This window comes from Prunus persica, chromosome G1 (assembly GCF_000346465.2).
Source record: "Prunus persica cultivar Lovell chromosome G1, Prunus_persica_NCBIv2, whole genome shotgun sequence".
NCBI lineage: Eukaryota > Viridiplantae > Streptophyta > Magnoliopsida > Rosales > Rosaceae > Prunus > Prunus persica.
Window position 1 is genome coordinate 9,292,642 of NC_034009.1, and position 15,789 is coordinate 9,308,430.

General features: G+C 37.3%; 3 protein-coding genes across 5 annotated transcripts; 1 reads left to right on the top strand and 2 right to left on the bottom strand.

The window, feature by feature from the left end:
• LOC18790309 lies at positions 468-3,070 on the bottom strand. 3 transcript variants are annotated; one of them, XM_020555376.1, is made up of 3 exons: positions 1,821-3,070; positions 1,598-1,673; positions 468-1,456 (listed from the first exon to the last, which is right to left on the bottom strand). In XM_020555376.1, the coding sequence occupies exons 1-3, from the start codon at positions 1,935-1,937 to the stop codon at positions 1,044-1,046; spliced, it is 606 nt and encodes a 201-aa protein (XP_020410965.1). In that variant the 5' UTR covers positions 1,938-3,070; the 3' UTR covers positions 468-1,043. The 3 variants fall into 3 exon arrangements, with proteins under 3 accessions (XP_020410965.1, XP_020410964.1, XP_020410963.1); XM_020555375.1 differs by having other exon boundaries at positions 468-1,673; XM_020555374.1 differs by having other exon boundaries at positions 1,598-3,070.
• Positions 6,776-9,209, top strand: LOC18789571 (probable N-acetyltransferase HLS1-like). The gene is made up of 3 exons (XM_007224230.2): positions 6,776-7,446; positions 7,620-7,750; positions 8,017-9,209. Exons 1-3 carry the CDS (start codon positions 7,264-7,266, stop codon positions 8,885-8,887), a joined length of 1,185 nt encoding a protein of 394 aa, XP_007224292.1. The 5' UTR covers positions 6,776-7,263; the 3' UTR covers positions 8,888-9,209.
• On the bottom strand, positions 9,316-14,513 carry LOC18790701 (aldehyde dehydrogenase 22A1). Its single transcript, XM_007221764.2, has 14 exons — positions 14,140-14,513; positions 14,023-14,066; positions 13,595-13,699; positions 13,274-13,401; positions 12,952-13,074; positions 12,556-12,709; positions 12,216-12,319; positions 12,042-12,120; positions 11,500-11,595; positions 11,215-11,352; positions 10,900-11,115; positions 10,611-10,802; positions 9,801-9,944; positions 9,316-9,706 (listed from the first exon to the last, which is right to left on the bottom strand). Exons 1-14 carry the CDS (start codon positions 14,249-14,251, stop codon positions 9,551-9,553), a joined length of 1,791 nt encoding a protein of 596 aa, XP_007221826.1. The 5' UTR covers positions 14,252-14,513; the 3' UTR covers positions 9,316-9,550.

Below are 15,789 nucleotides of genomic sequence, written 5' to 3' on the forward strand. Positions count from 1 at the left end.
TAACTAGCGGTATGAAATTTGTGAACACCAGATAGGTTAAGGGTTCGATTTCTTCAAATATAACAAAGAAGAAGAATATTAACTTAAAATTCGCTTATTATAAGTCTTTTTTTTTAATTTTCAGATTCGCTTATTCATAATTAAAATGTTGTGTAGCTCGCTTAACATCAAACCAACTTGGTGTTCACCATCATGAATATAATCTTAAGATTATTGTTTTTTTTTTTAAATTTAAAATAAAAGGGTAAATTCACCTCGTACTCTTGTCTTGGATTCCAAATGTTCCACCTTTTCCAAACCCCAAATGAGAGACACTTGACACTTAATACATTAAGTTCTTAGCATTGTTAGCATCCCTTTGCACCTAATTACCTTGGTAGGGCGTTTCCTTTCTTTTGCGTTGCAATATGCATTGACAATATGTGATCTCCGGTAGTGTGAATACCTCAATTTTCAACACCTCGAAATTCAAATACGCATTATTATTATTATTCAAATAAATAGAGACAACACCACTTGTCAAAAGGAGAATCAAAGTCTTTCTCCCTTTCAACTAACACCTAAAGAAACAAAAGCTTCATACAAGACCAACAAAAAACATAAACAAACTACTTAATCTACCACAAGTCAAAAAACCAACCCAAATATCGCTCTCTCTTATAATATTCACAGACAGAAGAAAGCAGCAAACTTTTTATACTGATATCAATTTATCTTTCTCAAAGAAACCACTGGTGTACAGCAACTCCTAGATCCCTCACCCTTCCATACAAAGCAATGCATTCCCAATAAGCCCTTTTGCTACCATACGTCTTTCCATTTTTCTGCCACCATCCATTATTGCACTCCAAAAACAATTCATCTACCAAGCAGATTGTCTTCTTCTTTATCATTTCCACAACCATTTCTGCTTCTGCTTTCATCACAACATAGTCCTCTTCCCTCACATTTTCCTTTAGCCAATCCGATAAATCATTTCGTGGCAGTGCCACCACTGTGCTTGAAGCTTCTTCAGGCTCTACTACGAGGTTGTAAACTTCAAATTATTTATCCATTTTTGGAAAGTTTTGCTGAAACCATTCAGTCACGCCGCTGTTGTCCTCATTTGAATCCACATTAACAAACACTCGGCGGTCATAACCTGGAAGAGAATCACCCAACAAGTTAGGAAGGAACTTGATCTTCTTCAAGTACTCATTTGATTTAGCCAACACACGTCTCGGTGGCTCAAGCACCACATCTTTAAACACTGTCTTCTTGGCCTTAGTTTCGAATTGGCAAAGCCGCCTAGACTTCACCGCCAAATCATAAGACGGGCTGGTTTTCCTCATTGCCACAAAGGTGGAAGCATATCGACGAAGATACACTATCTTGTAATTGGGTTTCGGTTTAAAAGCATTTGAAGGGTCATTGCTTAATGGAACAGCCACAATGCCACCAATCTTCAAAATGCGATCTACAAATTTAGCATCAACCAAGTTGAATGCGAAAACAAAATCCCAAGACTCGTCCAAGAATGAGCTTTTTCGCTCCAAATCCGAATCCATAACAATGTCAAATACATTATAATCAAAAGGATGAAGATTGTGAATCATACCAACATTGACCGGGCTCACAATGAGAGCTTTGTCACTTTTTCTGCGAAGGCCTTCACCAGCTAAATCATGGAAAAGCTGACCCAATTGCTCAAAATTGAAAATTTCAGATTGAGTATCATATTTTAATTCAGAAACACTTACTCCCCTCAAAAGGGACCCAATGCAGGGCAGTGTGAGAATAACCAAACCCAAAAAAACAGACCTTGAAATAATGCGCAATACCTTGGAATCAGGAAGCTTGATCACCAAATGAGTCTCGGAATCCAATCCCATCCTTCCACCATGAAGGTGCTTCACCTTGCTCTGGTCCTTCGCTGTATATCCACCAGCCAATTCCATTTCTCTGTTTCCTTTTCAACACTTTCGTAAAAAAAAAATCCGATAAAAGCTCTGTGAAAACGCGAGATCCGATCTGCAGGTCAAGAAGAAAAGCTCGAAGAGCCGATTTGGCGGGTACCCAGATGCGAAAAAAGTCTGAAGATTGCAAATTTTGCAATGTATTCAAGAAGGAATCGAAGGTAAAACAACTAAGAACATTTTGCGATTTAGCGGGCACAGAACCTAGAGGCGGTGTGATTACCACCCATGAGGGCCACGAAGGATTTTCTACACCAAAGAAGAAAAAGCTGCCTAATCCTCTCAGCCTCCATTGTCTTCTTTTTAATGCACACTCACTCGCTGTCTCTCTCTCCCTCCTTCTCTGTTTATGATTTTTTTTTTCTCTTACCCAGATCAGTGTGAGAATGACGTTTCAGAATCCCACCCAGATACTAATTTGCAATGGATCGTCATCTGAAAGCCAACCACCATAGACCAGAGTGGTTGGATTGCGCCGAGAGAGACGGAGCGAGCGATATAGAAAGATAGAGACTTTGGGGGTTGCGAAGAAAAAGAGAGAAGACTTTTTGTTGAAGATGAAAAACTTATGGGGATGGAATTGCGTGACAGACTTAGAAAGGGATTTATTTATCCAGAAGGAAATGGAATCATGGAAGGATGTGATCGTAGGAGAGTCCTATGCAAATTGCTATTTTTGCGACTCAAATGCGTGACTTGGCCACATTTTGTTACTTTCTGTGTTTGGACGACCTACCTTACCAAGAAAAAACAAAGAAAGAAAGAGAGAGAAATATACCAGAATATGGTGGGAATGGGTAAGAGATATTGAGATGGTTGGAAAAAAAGAGACTAAATTTGGGAGCTAATTATAGTGTTTATGTTGGCATTTGGGATGATGGTTGTGGTGGGTTGGTTTGTTGTTTTGTTTAGGTTCAACTAAAGTACACATCATCTTATCTTAGGAACTTGTAGTGTTTAGGTTGAATGTCATACTTACTAGGGGTATGTGTTCCAAGATCGTGTAGCATAGTAGACATCCCAAGAGAAAGAGTAGATATTATGTTTTTTTATTTTTTATTTTTCAGTATACCCTTCCATATTTTGGGTGATAGGCAACCCTTTTTTTTTTTTTTTTTTTTTTTTTTTTGGTTGCGAAAGTGATAGGCAAAATGTTAGTAGTTTTTGGGAGAACACCACACTCCATCCCATGTACAAAATCGTAATTTGTGTACATGCATTGGGCTTCAAGAAATCACACAAGCGGAAGTAAGGTTCACAAAGCCTTCTCTCAGTGGACCAAATAGGCTGCAACACATAGAAGCCCATGATCATTGGTAAGAACTAAAATTTGTTGCAGTAAAATTCCCATTCCCACCAGTTTCTTTGCCCTTGGAAGCAAAATAAATCTATTTATGCTTTACAAATAAGAATATTTTAAGTACATGCAACTCTTGGCAGTCTCATGCATATTCTAAAATTTCCCATTTTATACAAATTAGAACATTCTTTACGTTTCTTTGTCATGAAGGGGCAGTAAGACCCCACAAATAAATCAGCTAACCAATACAAATCAAACAAGCAAATTAGAACATTTTGAGTACATACATCAATGTGAATTGGATAGCATATAAAGAGTTTGTATCTTTTTTAGGCTATTGTCATGAGTTGATCATGTCATCCTTCCGAGGTGCAGTGGCATGACATTTACCTATCACACTCACATCGTTATGTATTCATGTTGCAGTGCAAAGAGTTTTACGATCATACAAATCGTAAGCACCAAAGATTCGGTGATGCTTACTTAGATGTAACTAAAATGAAACAATAAAAAATGGCTAAAATATTTGAAAATTTGTTTGGTACCCTTTGGACTAAGGGTCATCATTTGGTCCACGGTCAACGAGAGTCAAAGTGGGTAGCTCGAGACTTGATGGGCCAAAGTTCAGCCACATTCTGATAGTCAGGCTCGTTTGGCCCGGCTCGTTCTAAGGTTGGGTAGGGCTTGAGTTTAGGTTTTGAAACCTCCAGTCCGACAAGGCCCACCCATGATCCGGCCTAGCCGAGTAGTGATGTGAACTGCATGTGAGGAGAATAGGAAAGGTAAATGTGACTTTTTCATAGTGTAGTTTTCGTTTCCATTTTTTTCTTCTTCTTCTTCCCTCCCTGTACAACCAAATGACAACCAATCGATGTGCAAGAGATGACATCGATTGTGGCTTCGTTCAGACATGACTTCTCCGACTTCGATAGCCAAAGTGGCAGCACGCATTGAGCTCCGTGACAGGTTACAATGGTGGAGCCGACTTGTTGCACCGCTAAATTGTAAGAAATGGGAGCGGAGGATTGAGGGAGAAGGCACACGGATGCCTTAATCAATTTATGGTATTGGATTCCTCTCGCTGGAGTTGCAAAAATGGAAAAAGAAAAAAGTAGTTTCTCTCTTGTTGCTCTGTAGGATAGATGTGGGATGAGATGAAGGGGATATTTCTTGCTTTATTTATCACTTGTTTTTTTTTATATGTTCTTAATTAAGAGAATGAAGAAATTGATAAGAGAAGAGAAAAAGGCAGAGCCACCCCCACCACTAGCCCCAGCCCATACCCACTGCCCACCCCCTCTGCGTCCTCCCTCTATCTCTGTTTTAATTAATTAATTAATATTTTAGTATAAATTGATGATTTTAAACCTCAAATTAATGGCAATATTGATGGAGTGTAATGGTAGGACCAATGTGCTGATTAATAAAAAGTTGGTGGACCATTTGAACGAATAATTTAGGAAGGTGTATTCAATTTAGATTTTAAATGATTTTAAAGAGTTATAAAGTTGATGGAGTTTAATTGAATTTAATTGAGTTTGACTAAATTCTACAAACTCACATAGATTTTGACTGAATTCGTGTATAGATTTTAATTGTGTTTGTTAGAGTTTTATTATTGATTTTAATGGAGTTTATAGCACTAAAAAACCGAAGGGTTTAGGGGGTGGTGATGGCGATGGTGGTTTGTGGGTGATGGTGGTGGCCGCGATGATGATGACTATGGTGGTGGTGGTGGTGGCGCATCGGCGGTGGTGATAGCTATGATAAGATGGTGTTAGTAGAAATGGTGAAATTAGATCTTGAGAATAAAAATAATATATCTATCAAAATCTCTGGGGGGAAGCAAAGATTTTTCATGGCCTAAAATTATTCTATGATCAAACGAAATCCACCACTTTTTATATTTCCTTTAAAATCAATGAGTTTTTTAATACACCCAAACTTTTATGAAGTCTTTTAAAGTCGTGATTGAATACATCCAAATTTGAGTGGAGTTTAAAAGTCTGAATTGAATACACAGAATTGTATAGACCTCTATAAAATCGTGATTGAATACACCTGAACTTTTAAACTTCTTCAAATTCTTTTAAAATCTAGATTGAATACACATTGAGGGACCAAAATGCAACTCGGGTTTAAGTTTGAGGACCATCTGAGTAAATAACTATAAGAGCTTTTTCGTTCCAGTAGCTACGGATGGGTCTGGGCTGCTGTAAAGAGCCAAATGTGTGAAATTTCCCCTTGAGTCTGAGTTCGAGAATCAGACCCCAAGAATGCTTCGAAAGGGTAGTAAAGCCTTAGGAAGCACCTTGGTTATCTTCACCAACAAAAACAATAGTCGCTTATAGATAAATTCTTGGCTTGTCATGAGAAGCTTGTGGCATGGGAGCTGAGCATTCATGAGTTTAGCATGAGAGAGAGAAAGAGTTGTGATTTCCTATGAGAAACAGAGGTTTAAAGCAAGGGGGGAGAGAGAGAGAGAGAGAGAGAGAAGAAGTGGGTGGTTTGAGCAATTGTCCGGCAGCCTGACAAAAGCTTGGTTAGACTCTGGAATGGCTTGAAAGAAGAGAAAATATGAAGAGATGAAGCCTAATAGGGCTCGAATTTGAAAGGTTCCAGGATGAGAGGTGATGCTTGCTTTCTCTGGATGGGGTTGCTTGCCTTTTTGTGAGTTGTTTTGCTGGGTAGAATGTGCCTCCCTTTTATAGGAGTTGAAAGCTCATTTTTCCCAAGAAAACCCTAGTTGGTTTTCTCCAATTTTGCTAAGTCTTCTCCTCAATTTCTCTTCTCTTCCTTTGATTCAACCTCTTTTGTGAAACCTTCCTCTGTCCAAACACACAAAGACAAGATTTTTCGGAGCTCTAAGGCCTTCCTACAGCTGCTTCAGTGTTAAACTCCTATGTTTGGCTACTACCTCACCTTATTTCCTCCCTTATTTCATGGCAAGAGTAGATAGGAGAAATGAGTGGGTAATGGCGTTGGTCTAAAGGGTGTTTTGCTCAAGTATTCTTTGGTTTTTTGAATGGCTTGTGTTGGGATTTGTCTTTGGCCATGTGCTGGAGATTCCCAGCAGCCTGCAGACGTGAATGGCCTTTAGCTTTTATCGTGGTTTTGTCTCCAGCTAAGTGCTAGAGGCTGCATATATTTTCCTTTGTTGCTTGGGCCTTTCTAAGGTGATGGGTTAACCCATTAAGGAAATGGGCTAATTTCTAGAGTATTGGGCTGTTTTTACTAGAGAACAAGCTCATTCATAACTTCAAACACATATTTCTGGAACTCTTCTGGCACCGATTCACACTTTGGTTTGTGATTGTGGTGTACAGTTAAAGGAAATCTGACCCCCTACTCATTATCATGTTGAAAGCTCAAGTAATAATTCTTGCACTTGCTGTTTTTAGTCCTAGAGGTCCTGTCAGAAAGTTAATTTCTTCTTTTACTTTCAAACTGGAACCCCCAGTTACCAGGTACTGTCCCATGCTAGATATATATATGCATACATAATGTATGCTGTAATTGTTGAAGCAAAGGTTAAAGGACACTGAGCCCACAATAATGAATGGGAAGACTAGTTTCAAACAACAGCTAGCACCTGATCTGAAACTAACAAATGAGCACACAAATGTACAGCAAAATACACAGATCTACAGAAATGATTACAAATATTCCCTGAATCGCTTTGCAATATCATTGTTCCATTTTTCTGGTGCAGCTCATGTAGATAGCACAAGAATAGTATTTTATTTATTTATGAATTATGAATGCATCAAGTTCTGGTCCAATGTGATTTATGGTACTGAGACTGCTGACAGAAGTAACCAGCCACAAAAAATGAAAAAAGAGAGAGAAAAGAAAAGAAAAAAACAAATTATAACATAGGTAGCTAGCCTAGCCTAGCATATAAGAATGCAATAAGAGGCACTTGTGGCAGCAAACCAAATTGAAGATTGTTCTCCACTTCAAATCTTATAACTTTGCTTCTTTTAGCAAGAAAGAAAAAAAAAAGACATGGTTGACAGTGCAGAGAACAAGGTTCTTATAAGGGAATTCAATGCAGACACAGATAGAGAAGTGGTGGGGAAGCTAGAGAGGAACTGTGAGCTAGGGTCTAAAAGGGGGGTCTCCATTTTCACTAACATGATGAGTGACCCTTGTTGTAGGATTAGGTTCTACCCCCTTCATGTTATGCTGGTGGGTTAGGGTCACTTTTTCATATCTCATAATCATTTTTATGTCTCCTCCAATAAGCAATAACATTTGCATGATTTCTATATTATTTTTGTACTGCTTTTCTATGTGGAAACCCCTGTCCCCCTCTGGACTTTATTAATGTAAAATGATCATTGCATTAAAATGGCCTACAGGTAGCAGAGCTGCTCGAAAACGGGGAGCTTGTTGGAGTGGTTCGAGGATGCATGAAGCATGTAGGCACTGGTTTTGGGGCAAGCTACGAGATAGGTAGCATACTAGGCCTTCGCGTCTCTCCTACACACCGGTATTTCTCCACTTTGTTTATCAGATAGAATGGAGTTTGGAAGAAATCTTCTTCTTTAAGCAACAAGTTTTCATTTCTGAATTTCCAATACAATCTGCTGCAATTGAGTGTAAAAGCTCTGACTCTTTCTGAACTGAGTTGCAGCATATTGGAAAAGCTAAATTATCTAAATAAGCATAAGATTAATAAGTTCTAGCGGATCTCAAGTATAAATATAAAGAATTTCTTTTATGATGGATTAACTTTTATATGTTTGTCTGGTTTAGGAGGATGGGAATTGGATTGAAACTCATGAACTCAGTGGAGGAGTGGCTGCTGAGGAAGGGAGCACAGTACACATTCCTGGCAACCGAAAAGAGCAACATCGCCTCTACAAATCTCTTCACTTTCAAATGCAATTATGTGAACCTCAGCTCACTAGTCATATTTGTTCAGCCAATTTGTTCCCCTATTGATGATCTGCTTCCCCAAGAGATAAAAATAGAGAAGCTGCACATAGACCAAGCAATTTTCTTGTACAAAAATAAGCTAAGAGGCAAAGACATGTATCCGACAGACATCGATGTGATCTTGAAGGAGAAGCTGAGCCTCGGCACTTGGGTCTGCTATTTCAAAGAACATGGTTGGATCAACTTAAACACCGAGGAAAATGGTAAGGACATCACCAGTAAAACTCAAAGCTCTTGGGTAATCTTTAGCATATGGAATACGTGTGAAGCTTACAAGCTTCATATAAGAAAGTCTCATCCACTAAGGTCTTTTCATGCTACCCTAAGCCATGCAAGGGAGAAAATATTGTCCTGCCTAAAATTGCCTGTCCGTGTCTCCATGCAGAGCACCTTCGGGTTTCTGTTTCTCTACGGGATTCACGGAGAGGGAGAGAAGCTCGGGGAGCTCATGAAATCTGTGTGGAACTTCGCATCACGGTTGGGACAAAATGTGAAGGACAGCAAGTTGATTTTAACTGAGCTGGCGTTGTGTGATCCTCTCATAAAGCATGTCCCCAAGGATTCCAATATGTCATGTATCAATGATGTCTGGTATGCGAAAAGCTTGATTAGCCACGCTGATGAAAAAGATGAACTGCTGCTGAAGGGACAACTAGGTAATGTGTTTGTTGATCCAAGAGAATTCTAGGGCTCATTACTAGGCCAATGTTCCAAAAACAGCCTTGGCTGATCAACATACCAATGCTATTATCATTGTATTCGTATATTCTTATTTTGGTTGCTTGGAATGTTGTTAATTATTCAAGAGAGCAAACATCTCTAGATTTTGGGTTTGGAATTTGGAGTTTCGAGTTAAGCATTAGAGCTTTTGGGATTTGACATTTGGGGTTTGCGTTTTCGAGTTTCACGGCATGACTTCGAGGTTTACCAGTTTGAGGTTCGAGTTTTGGCCAACACAAAACTCTAACCACAAGACCCAAACCCCAAACTAAAACGTCTAATCCCAAACAGCAAAATACCAACCGGGAACCCCAAGACCCGATAGTTGTTCAAAAGAATATACAAAATCAGTATTTCTACAAGTCTTAGAGAGACCCAAAATACCAGCCGCGATCATTGCTTCAAACAAACTCTGTTTCTATATTCAAAATCAGAATTTCCTTGAAAGGATTTGACAAGACATTCAAAGCAGAAGCATTCTGTAACTAAAAAAGAACCAGAAGGAAAAACAGAAGCAATTAGGTTGAGGCTCAACAATAGCCATGATTCTGAGATCTATGGGAAGTCAAAATCCACAATATATTGGAACTCGGTTAACTGATGAAAATGTTCCAATCCTCATGTGCCCTACTCAGTCATCTCTTCTCTTACTGTTAGCAGGAGAGTTTTGCTCTGTAAGAATCTTTAGAACATTAAGCAATGCTCGCAAACGGTCCCAAATGTTCATGCCGTAGAGTGCTTCAACAAGTGACTCCTGGAACTCAAAACCATTCTCTCCAACAGGATACTACAGTTGGTCAAGCAAGAAAATCAGTCAGATTTGTAGAATTTCAGAGACAAAGAGAGAGAGATGATATTACAGTTCAGTTTTGAAATCTGACCTGAATAGGCTTTGGTATCTTGGTTTTAATGTACGGCCACCATCTATCCTCAACAACTGACTTTACAAGACAACAAGCTCGCAATCCTTCTACACCAGCAAATCTTCCAAATCCACTGTCTTTTACACCGCCAAATGGCAGGGACTGGAAATTCATGAGACATCTTTAGTTCATTGGATTAACAATGTCACCATGGTATAAAATCTTTCATTAAAAGAAATAATAATGCGTGATGTTTCAACGAGGATACGCTTGAACTAAAGAGATCTCTGATTAATATGGCGGTAAAATTCTTTTGTGTTCTGAAGAATATTCATGAATGGAAAGCATTCCTTTGAGATATATGATATCAGCTTCATATTGTATCGCTGAATTGTCTAACTCAGACCTCAGAAAAGAAAAACTGTCTAATCTAATCAATGAAAGCATTTTCTTTCTCTTCATAAAAAGAAAAACAAATCAATGATCACATTAATTTTTTAGAATAAGTTCACATCCGGTCTTTCTGCTTCTCTAAAGCAGGAAATTATTTATAGTTCATTATTAAACGAAGAAACAATGTATCATCTAGTTAAGTCAGTAAAGTCTCTTGTCTATCCAAAAAATATCTGTAAAGTTGCATGAGCCCTGAGATAGACTCCTACCTTCACCAATGTTGGAGGGGTTTTATGAGATCGGAGAGGGTTACCTCCAGTTCTATAGCCCACAGGCCCAATAAGACTTTAAAGGACCCAGAGAAAGAAGAAAAAAAAAAAAAAAAGGAGAAACAAGACACATTATCAACTGCCGACCACTTTAAAAAATTATTACCTGACACATGTATGTTGATGCGAAATCATTGATTGCAGCAACTCCACAATGTATCTGGGAAGCTATCTCTTTTGCACGACGCTGGCTGCCAGAAAAAACAGCACAGCCAAGTCCATATTTTGAGTCATTAGCAAGCTTGACAGCCTCCTCATCAGTGCTAAATTTCATTATTGGCATGATTGGTCCAAATGCCTGCAAAAATGTAGAAAGAAATTCTCCATGTAACTAATTAAAGATTAAAGGTACATGTGAAAATGCTATGTAGAACAAACTATACGACTTTCGCTACCTCCTCTTGCATCAACTTCATCGTGTGATTTACATTTTCTATTACAGTAGGTGGGAAAAACTGATCAACTGCGCCTTCACCAATATGGCCAACACTTCCCCGAACAACAAATTTTGCTCCTTTGTCTAAGGCATCATTTACAAGGTTTTGAAGCCTTTCAGAGTGCTCTTGCAAACATATAGCTCCCATATCATACTTTCCAGCAAGTGGTGGACCCTAGAAAATAAGATAAATGAAAGAATCATGAATTTTAAACATTAAGTAGTTAGATTCATCTTCCTTATAATAAAAAACATGATGAAGGGGCATACTTACAGCAGTAACAGATTTTACAATCTTGGAAACTTGGCTGACAAATGAAGAATAAATGTCCTCGTGAACATAAAATCTCTCAGCCCCAGCACAGTTCTGTCCACTTGACTGAAGAACAGCTCTCACAGCAATTTGGGCAACCTAAATTGAGTAGTTTAGTCTCCTATTAGGTCACATAGTGTTACAGAATACAAAAAAAAAAATCTAATTCAAAATGTCATTCTCCAATTGAATGTCCAAGCATGGTAGACATCATAAAACACTAGTAAAGGTGGGAAAAATTCATACATGTTCCACATCTGCATCTTCACAAACAATAAAAGCATCTTTTCCACCAAGTTCTAGTGTAACTGGTATAAGCATCTCAGCAGCATTTCTCATTATCTGCAGACATAATAATTTCAAAAATGACATGATGTATCCGAATTTACTACTGAAATAAAACTTGTGTAATAGATGAAATATAGAAAAAATCAGTTAAAATCATTTCTAATGTATGATTTAACCAGAATTTTATAAACTCTTCAAAACTTATCAAAATTTCACGAGGAAAGTGAGAGCTTAGATCAAATGGCCTATATTTTTTTTTGTTTTCTTAATTTGTTTTTTCCTTATTAGGCCAGGGCTATTAATCTAGGGTTGCACAGTCAGGTTTTAGGGCTTAAGTTTAGGTTTAACTTTCAGAACATTTGGAGCAAAAGAAACAAATGAACTAATAATTTGAGAGCTATTAGAGCGAAAGAAGGATTAGAAGTTTGGAAGTAAGAAGCATGTTTCAGGAATTAAACAAAAACAAGAAATCTAACCAATCAGCCAACAGAAGACCATACCATCTTACCCACACCAGGTGATCCGACAAATATTAACTTGTCAACAGAAGAAACCAGCGCTTCTCCAGTTTCAGCGAACCTAGTGAGGAAAAAGGATTGATTATAGGGAGAAAAATAAACAAGACTAGAGAGAAATCCCACCCAAAAAAGAATAAAAAATTAAAAATTAAATACCCAGTTATGACGTCAACAAGATTTTCAGGTGCTCCTACAGCAGCAAGGGCTGATTGGATTATTCGGAAGTAGAAACAACCAGACCAACTTGCATGTTCTGAAACCTACAATTAGAAGTTTATGGTTTTCTGACAAATTAACAAAACAAGCTTTACAACAAATCCTTAGAAGCCAGTTTTTTAATGAGCCTCAATCCACACAACCAACAACAGCTACCAAAAGTGAAAGGAATAAATTACTACAGATATAAAACAGGTGCAATGGTGTCTAATTCTGACGAAAGACACAAAGTACAGATAGTGATTAAAGTAAACAACAGTGACATTCCAACATTAACTACCTTAATCACAATACTATTTCCAGAAAAAACTGCTGCCAGCATTGGATTAAAGATATTATGAAAAGGATAATTCCATGACACAATGGCACCAATAACGCCAAGCGGGTGGAATTCCACTTTGGATTTCTTGTGAAGCATTGACCTTCCAGAACATCTGAAATTTTGTTCATGAACAATATAATCACAATACAGTATTGAGAAAAGTAAGGAAAGAAAAACAAAAATTGGATAGGAAACGGTAAAACTTATTTAATGATAGGGTGCATATCCAGAAAAGAGTACAGTAGAAGAGATATATCAAGACAACAAGATATACGTCACAACACCTTGTTATGTCAGTTGAATTAATAGTGATTACATAAGATACAGAAAATGCAATAAGGAACAAGCAAATACCTGTACTCAGGCTTTAGCCAACGCTCACCCTCTGAAAGGAGCCATGTGATCTTCTCACATGTTGTCATTATTTCCCCTAGAGATGCATCTACCATCGTCTTCCCCGTATCACGTGAAGATATTCTAACAAAAATGGTATATGTAAGTACACAAAATATTATAGAAAAAGATAAAGGTCGAATCCATGTAAATAGATTACTAACTTTTTTAACAAAAGATAAACCCTACATAATACTTCAGATCACAGTAAAGATGAAAAGTAGATTTCAAATTAGCATGCACAGGCTCATGCATAGAGAGAGAGAGAGAATAGAGTACTTACTCACATATAAGCTCTTGGTGTTCAATTATATACTTTAGAAGAATCCGGAGAAACTGGCGTCTTTGCTTGAAGCTACTCTTTGCCCATATTTTCTGTGCCTTCCTTGCTTGTGCTACCCGCTCCTTGACCTGAGAATACACATTTACAAAGCGAATTTCCCAATAGTTGTGATATATCATCTGAGCTCTGTGCCAAAGTGCCAAACCAAATGGAACAAAGATCCTATCCATTTAGAATTCAGCAAAGAGGAGTACAATATAACAGTTTCCTACACATTCAATTCACCAATCCCCAAATCCAAACATGCATAACATGACTAACCTCATCTGGTGTCAGTGCAGGGAAATATCCCAAGTATTTCATGGTTGCAGGTTCATAGCACTGAACCTTCGTCTCAGCTTGCGGCGTCCTTCCCCTCGGAGGTACCTGCACATTAAACACCAATGAGAGGCAGCCAATTGGATGCTTCACATGATCACATTCATACAACTCAAACAATGTAATAACCTTAAGCACCCATAAACTAGCAAGAAACAGTACAAAGTGAAAAGCAAATTTGAATCTAATTATAAGCATTTAAGTACATCCACAACTATAATTAGCTAAGTTTTAACTGATAAGAAAGTAAGTAACATCGACAAATGCAAAGAATTTAACTACAATCAAGAATTGAAGAGAAATGCTCACAAAAAGATACAAATTTTAATAAAAATTACAATCAAAAGACAAAATCTTTTAGAAAAACTCACATATATGAAACCATTCTCCTGCGTCTGGTTCCCATCATCCAACACTGCCATTGATTAAACCGCGCCAATCAATCACCAATACAAAAGAAACATATAAATGGCAAGAGAGAGAGGTACCATCAGAAGCATCGACTTCGATGGAAGGCACATTAGGGGGAATGAGCATAAAGAGGAATTTGCAAATGGCGTAAGCGAATCCGAGGACGAGCAGAGGCCACCAAAACGCCATCGTTTCGAAGCAGAACACAAATCAAAAACCTTTTTTCTGCTGAACCCCTATAGTGTTCTTGCAAATGAGAATCAGAGACAATGCTCAAGAGAAGACTGATGGGTAAAGTTGCGTTTTTTGTTTCTTTCTTCTGTTTTCAAAGAAAACAAAAATGAAAACAGAATAAAAACAAAAGCAATGGAAACAGATTCTCGGACTTTACTTTACTTTTTTATTGGGTATTCCACTTTCTTCGTCGAGAAATTTAATATGGACGGCCAAGATGGCATCTTGAAGACTTGATCTCCTCAAATAATGATGTAAATTTACGAGTGAAGACTGAGACTGAACTGAAGTGAGGGAGAGAAACGAGGGGTAGTCTGTTTAGTTTTAGACAACTTCTCGTGTATATCCTATCAATCACGTGACATCCCATGGCATGGCACGTGATATCTAAAATCTACATACTGGATTTTGTTTTTTTTGGAATTGATATCTTATCACACAGAAAAATACCACTAAAAATTTTATACGTAAAGTGAACGGAAATTCATCAGATCACAAGAACTATTTATTTATTAATTATATTCTTACAAATTGTCATGTTAAAAAGTTATCACACGTAACATGCCGTAATGACTTAATATCACAAAACGTCCTTAAAGTTTACGAAACTATCAGATTGCATCTTTAATATTTTTTTGTGTCACTCATGGTCCTCAATGTTAGTATGTGCGATCATAAATGGTCTCTGCCTTTAGGTTCCGTTAAAAACTCCGTTAGTTTGCTGACGTGTCATATAATTACAAAACATCCATGAGGTTCACACACATATCACAAATGGTTTCTACGAAATTTTTTAATTTTTTAATTTAAAATTCATAAAATTTTGGTTTTCTTTGTAAAATTATTTATAAAAAAAAAATCATTTATAGAAGGATTTTAATCTTGAGAATCATTTATGAACCTTAAACCCTTAGTTTTTTACATTTTTTAATTTTATGAATTTTAAATTATTTTTTAAAAACTCCATTAGTTTGTTGATGTGGCATATATATGGAGCCCACATCTACAATAATATAGCGTCACATGTATTTAAAATATAATATATATTTTTAAATTAAAAAATTAAAAAATTTCACAGGGACCATTTGTGATAGGTGCATAAACCTCAAGGATGTTTTGTGATATACATATATGCCACGTCAGCAAACTAACGAAGTTTTTGACGGAACCTAACGGTATGGACAATTTGTGATCACACATACTAACCTTGAGGACCACGAATGACAAAAAAAAATAATTAAGGATGCAATCTGATAGTTTCGTAAATCTTAAGGACATTTTGTGATAATAAGCCTGCCTTAATTGGTTAGAAATAGCAAAACATTGTTATTCCCGATTCATAAAAGTGTTTCTCCTCAATAGTCTCATGACAATAAGCCAAAACAAAAGGCTAACAAAGTAGAGAGAGACCCCGTTGATGCGTTCATATTTAAAGCCACAGTGAATTTACTATAACTAATACTTAAATTTACTTTTAAGCAATTAGCTTTATC

Bases quoted from the DNA above. Each gene is read 5' to 3' on its own strand.
- LOC18790309 (XM_020555374.1), bottom strand. From the start codon at position 1,937: ATGGAATTGGCTGGTGGATATACAGCGAAGGACCAGAGCAAGGTGAAG. The intron at 1,457-1,597 runs GTATGATTCACA...CTAAATTTGTAG, and splicing joins TGTGAGCCCGGTCAATGTTG to ATCGCATTTTGAAGATTGGT.
- LOC18789571 (XM_007224230.2), top strand. From the start codon at position 7,264: ATGGTTGACAGTGCAGAGAACAAGGTTCTTATAAGGGAATTCAATGCA. The intron at 7,447-7,619 runs GTGGGTTAGGGT...AATGGCCTACAG, and splicing joins ACCCCCTTCATGTTATGCTG to GTAGCAGAGCTGCTCGAAAA. The intron at 7,751-8,016 runs GTATTTCTCCAC...TGTCTGGTTTAG, and splicing joins CGCGTCTCTCCTACACACCG to GAGGATGGGAATTGGATTGA.
- LOC18790701 (XM_007221764.2), bottom strand. From the start codon at position 14,251: ATGGCGTTTTGGTGGCCTCTGCTCGTCCTCGGATTCGCTTACGCCATT. The intron at 13,700-14,022 runs GTGAGTTTTTCT...TTTAATGTGCAG, and splicing joins AGGAGAATGGTTTCATATAT to GTACCTCCGAGGGGAAGGAC. The intron at 9,945-10,610 runs GTAATAATTTTT...ATGAATTTCCAG, and splicing joins CATCAACATACATGTGTCAG to TCCCTGCCATTTGGCGGTGT.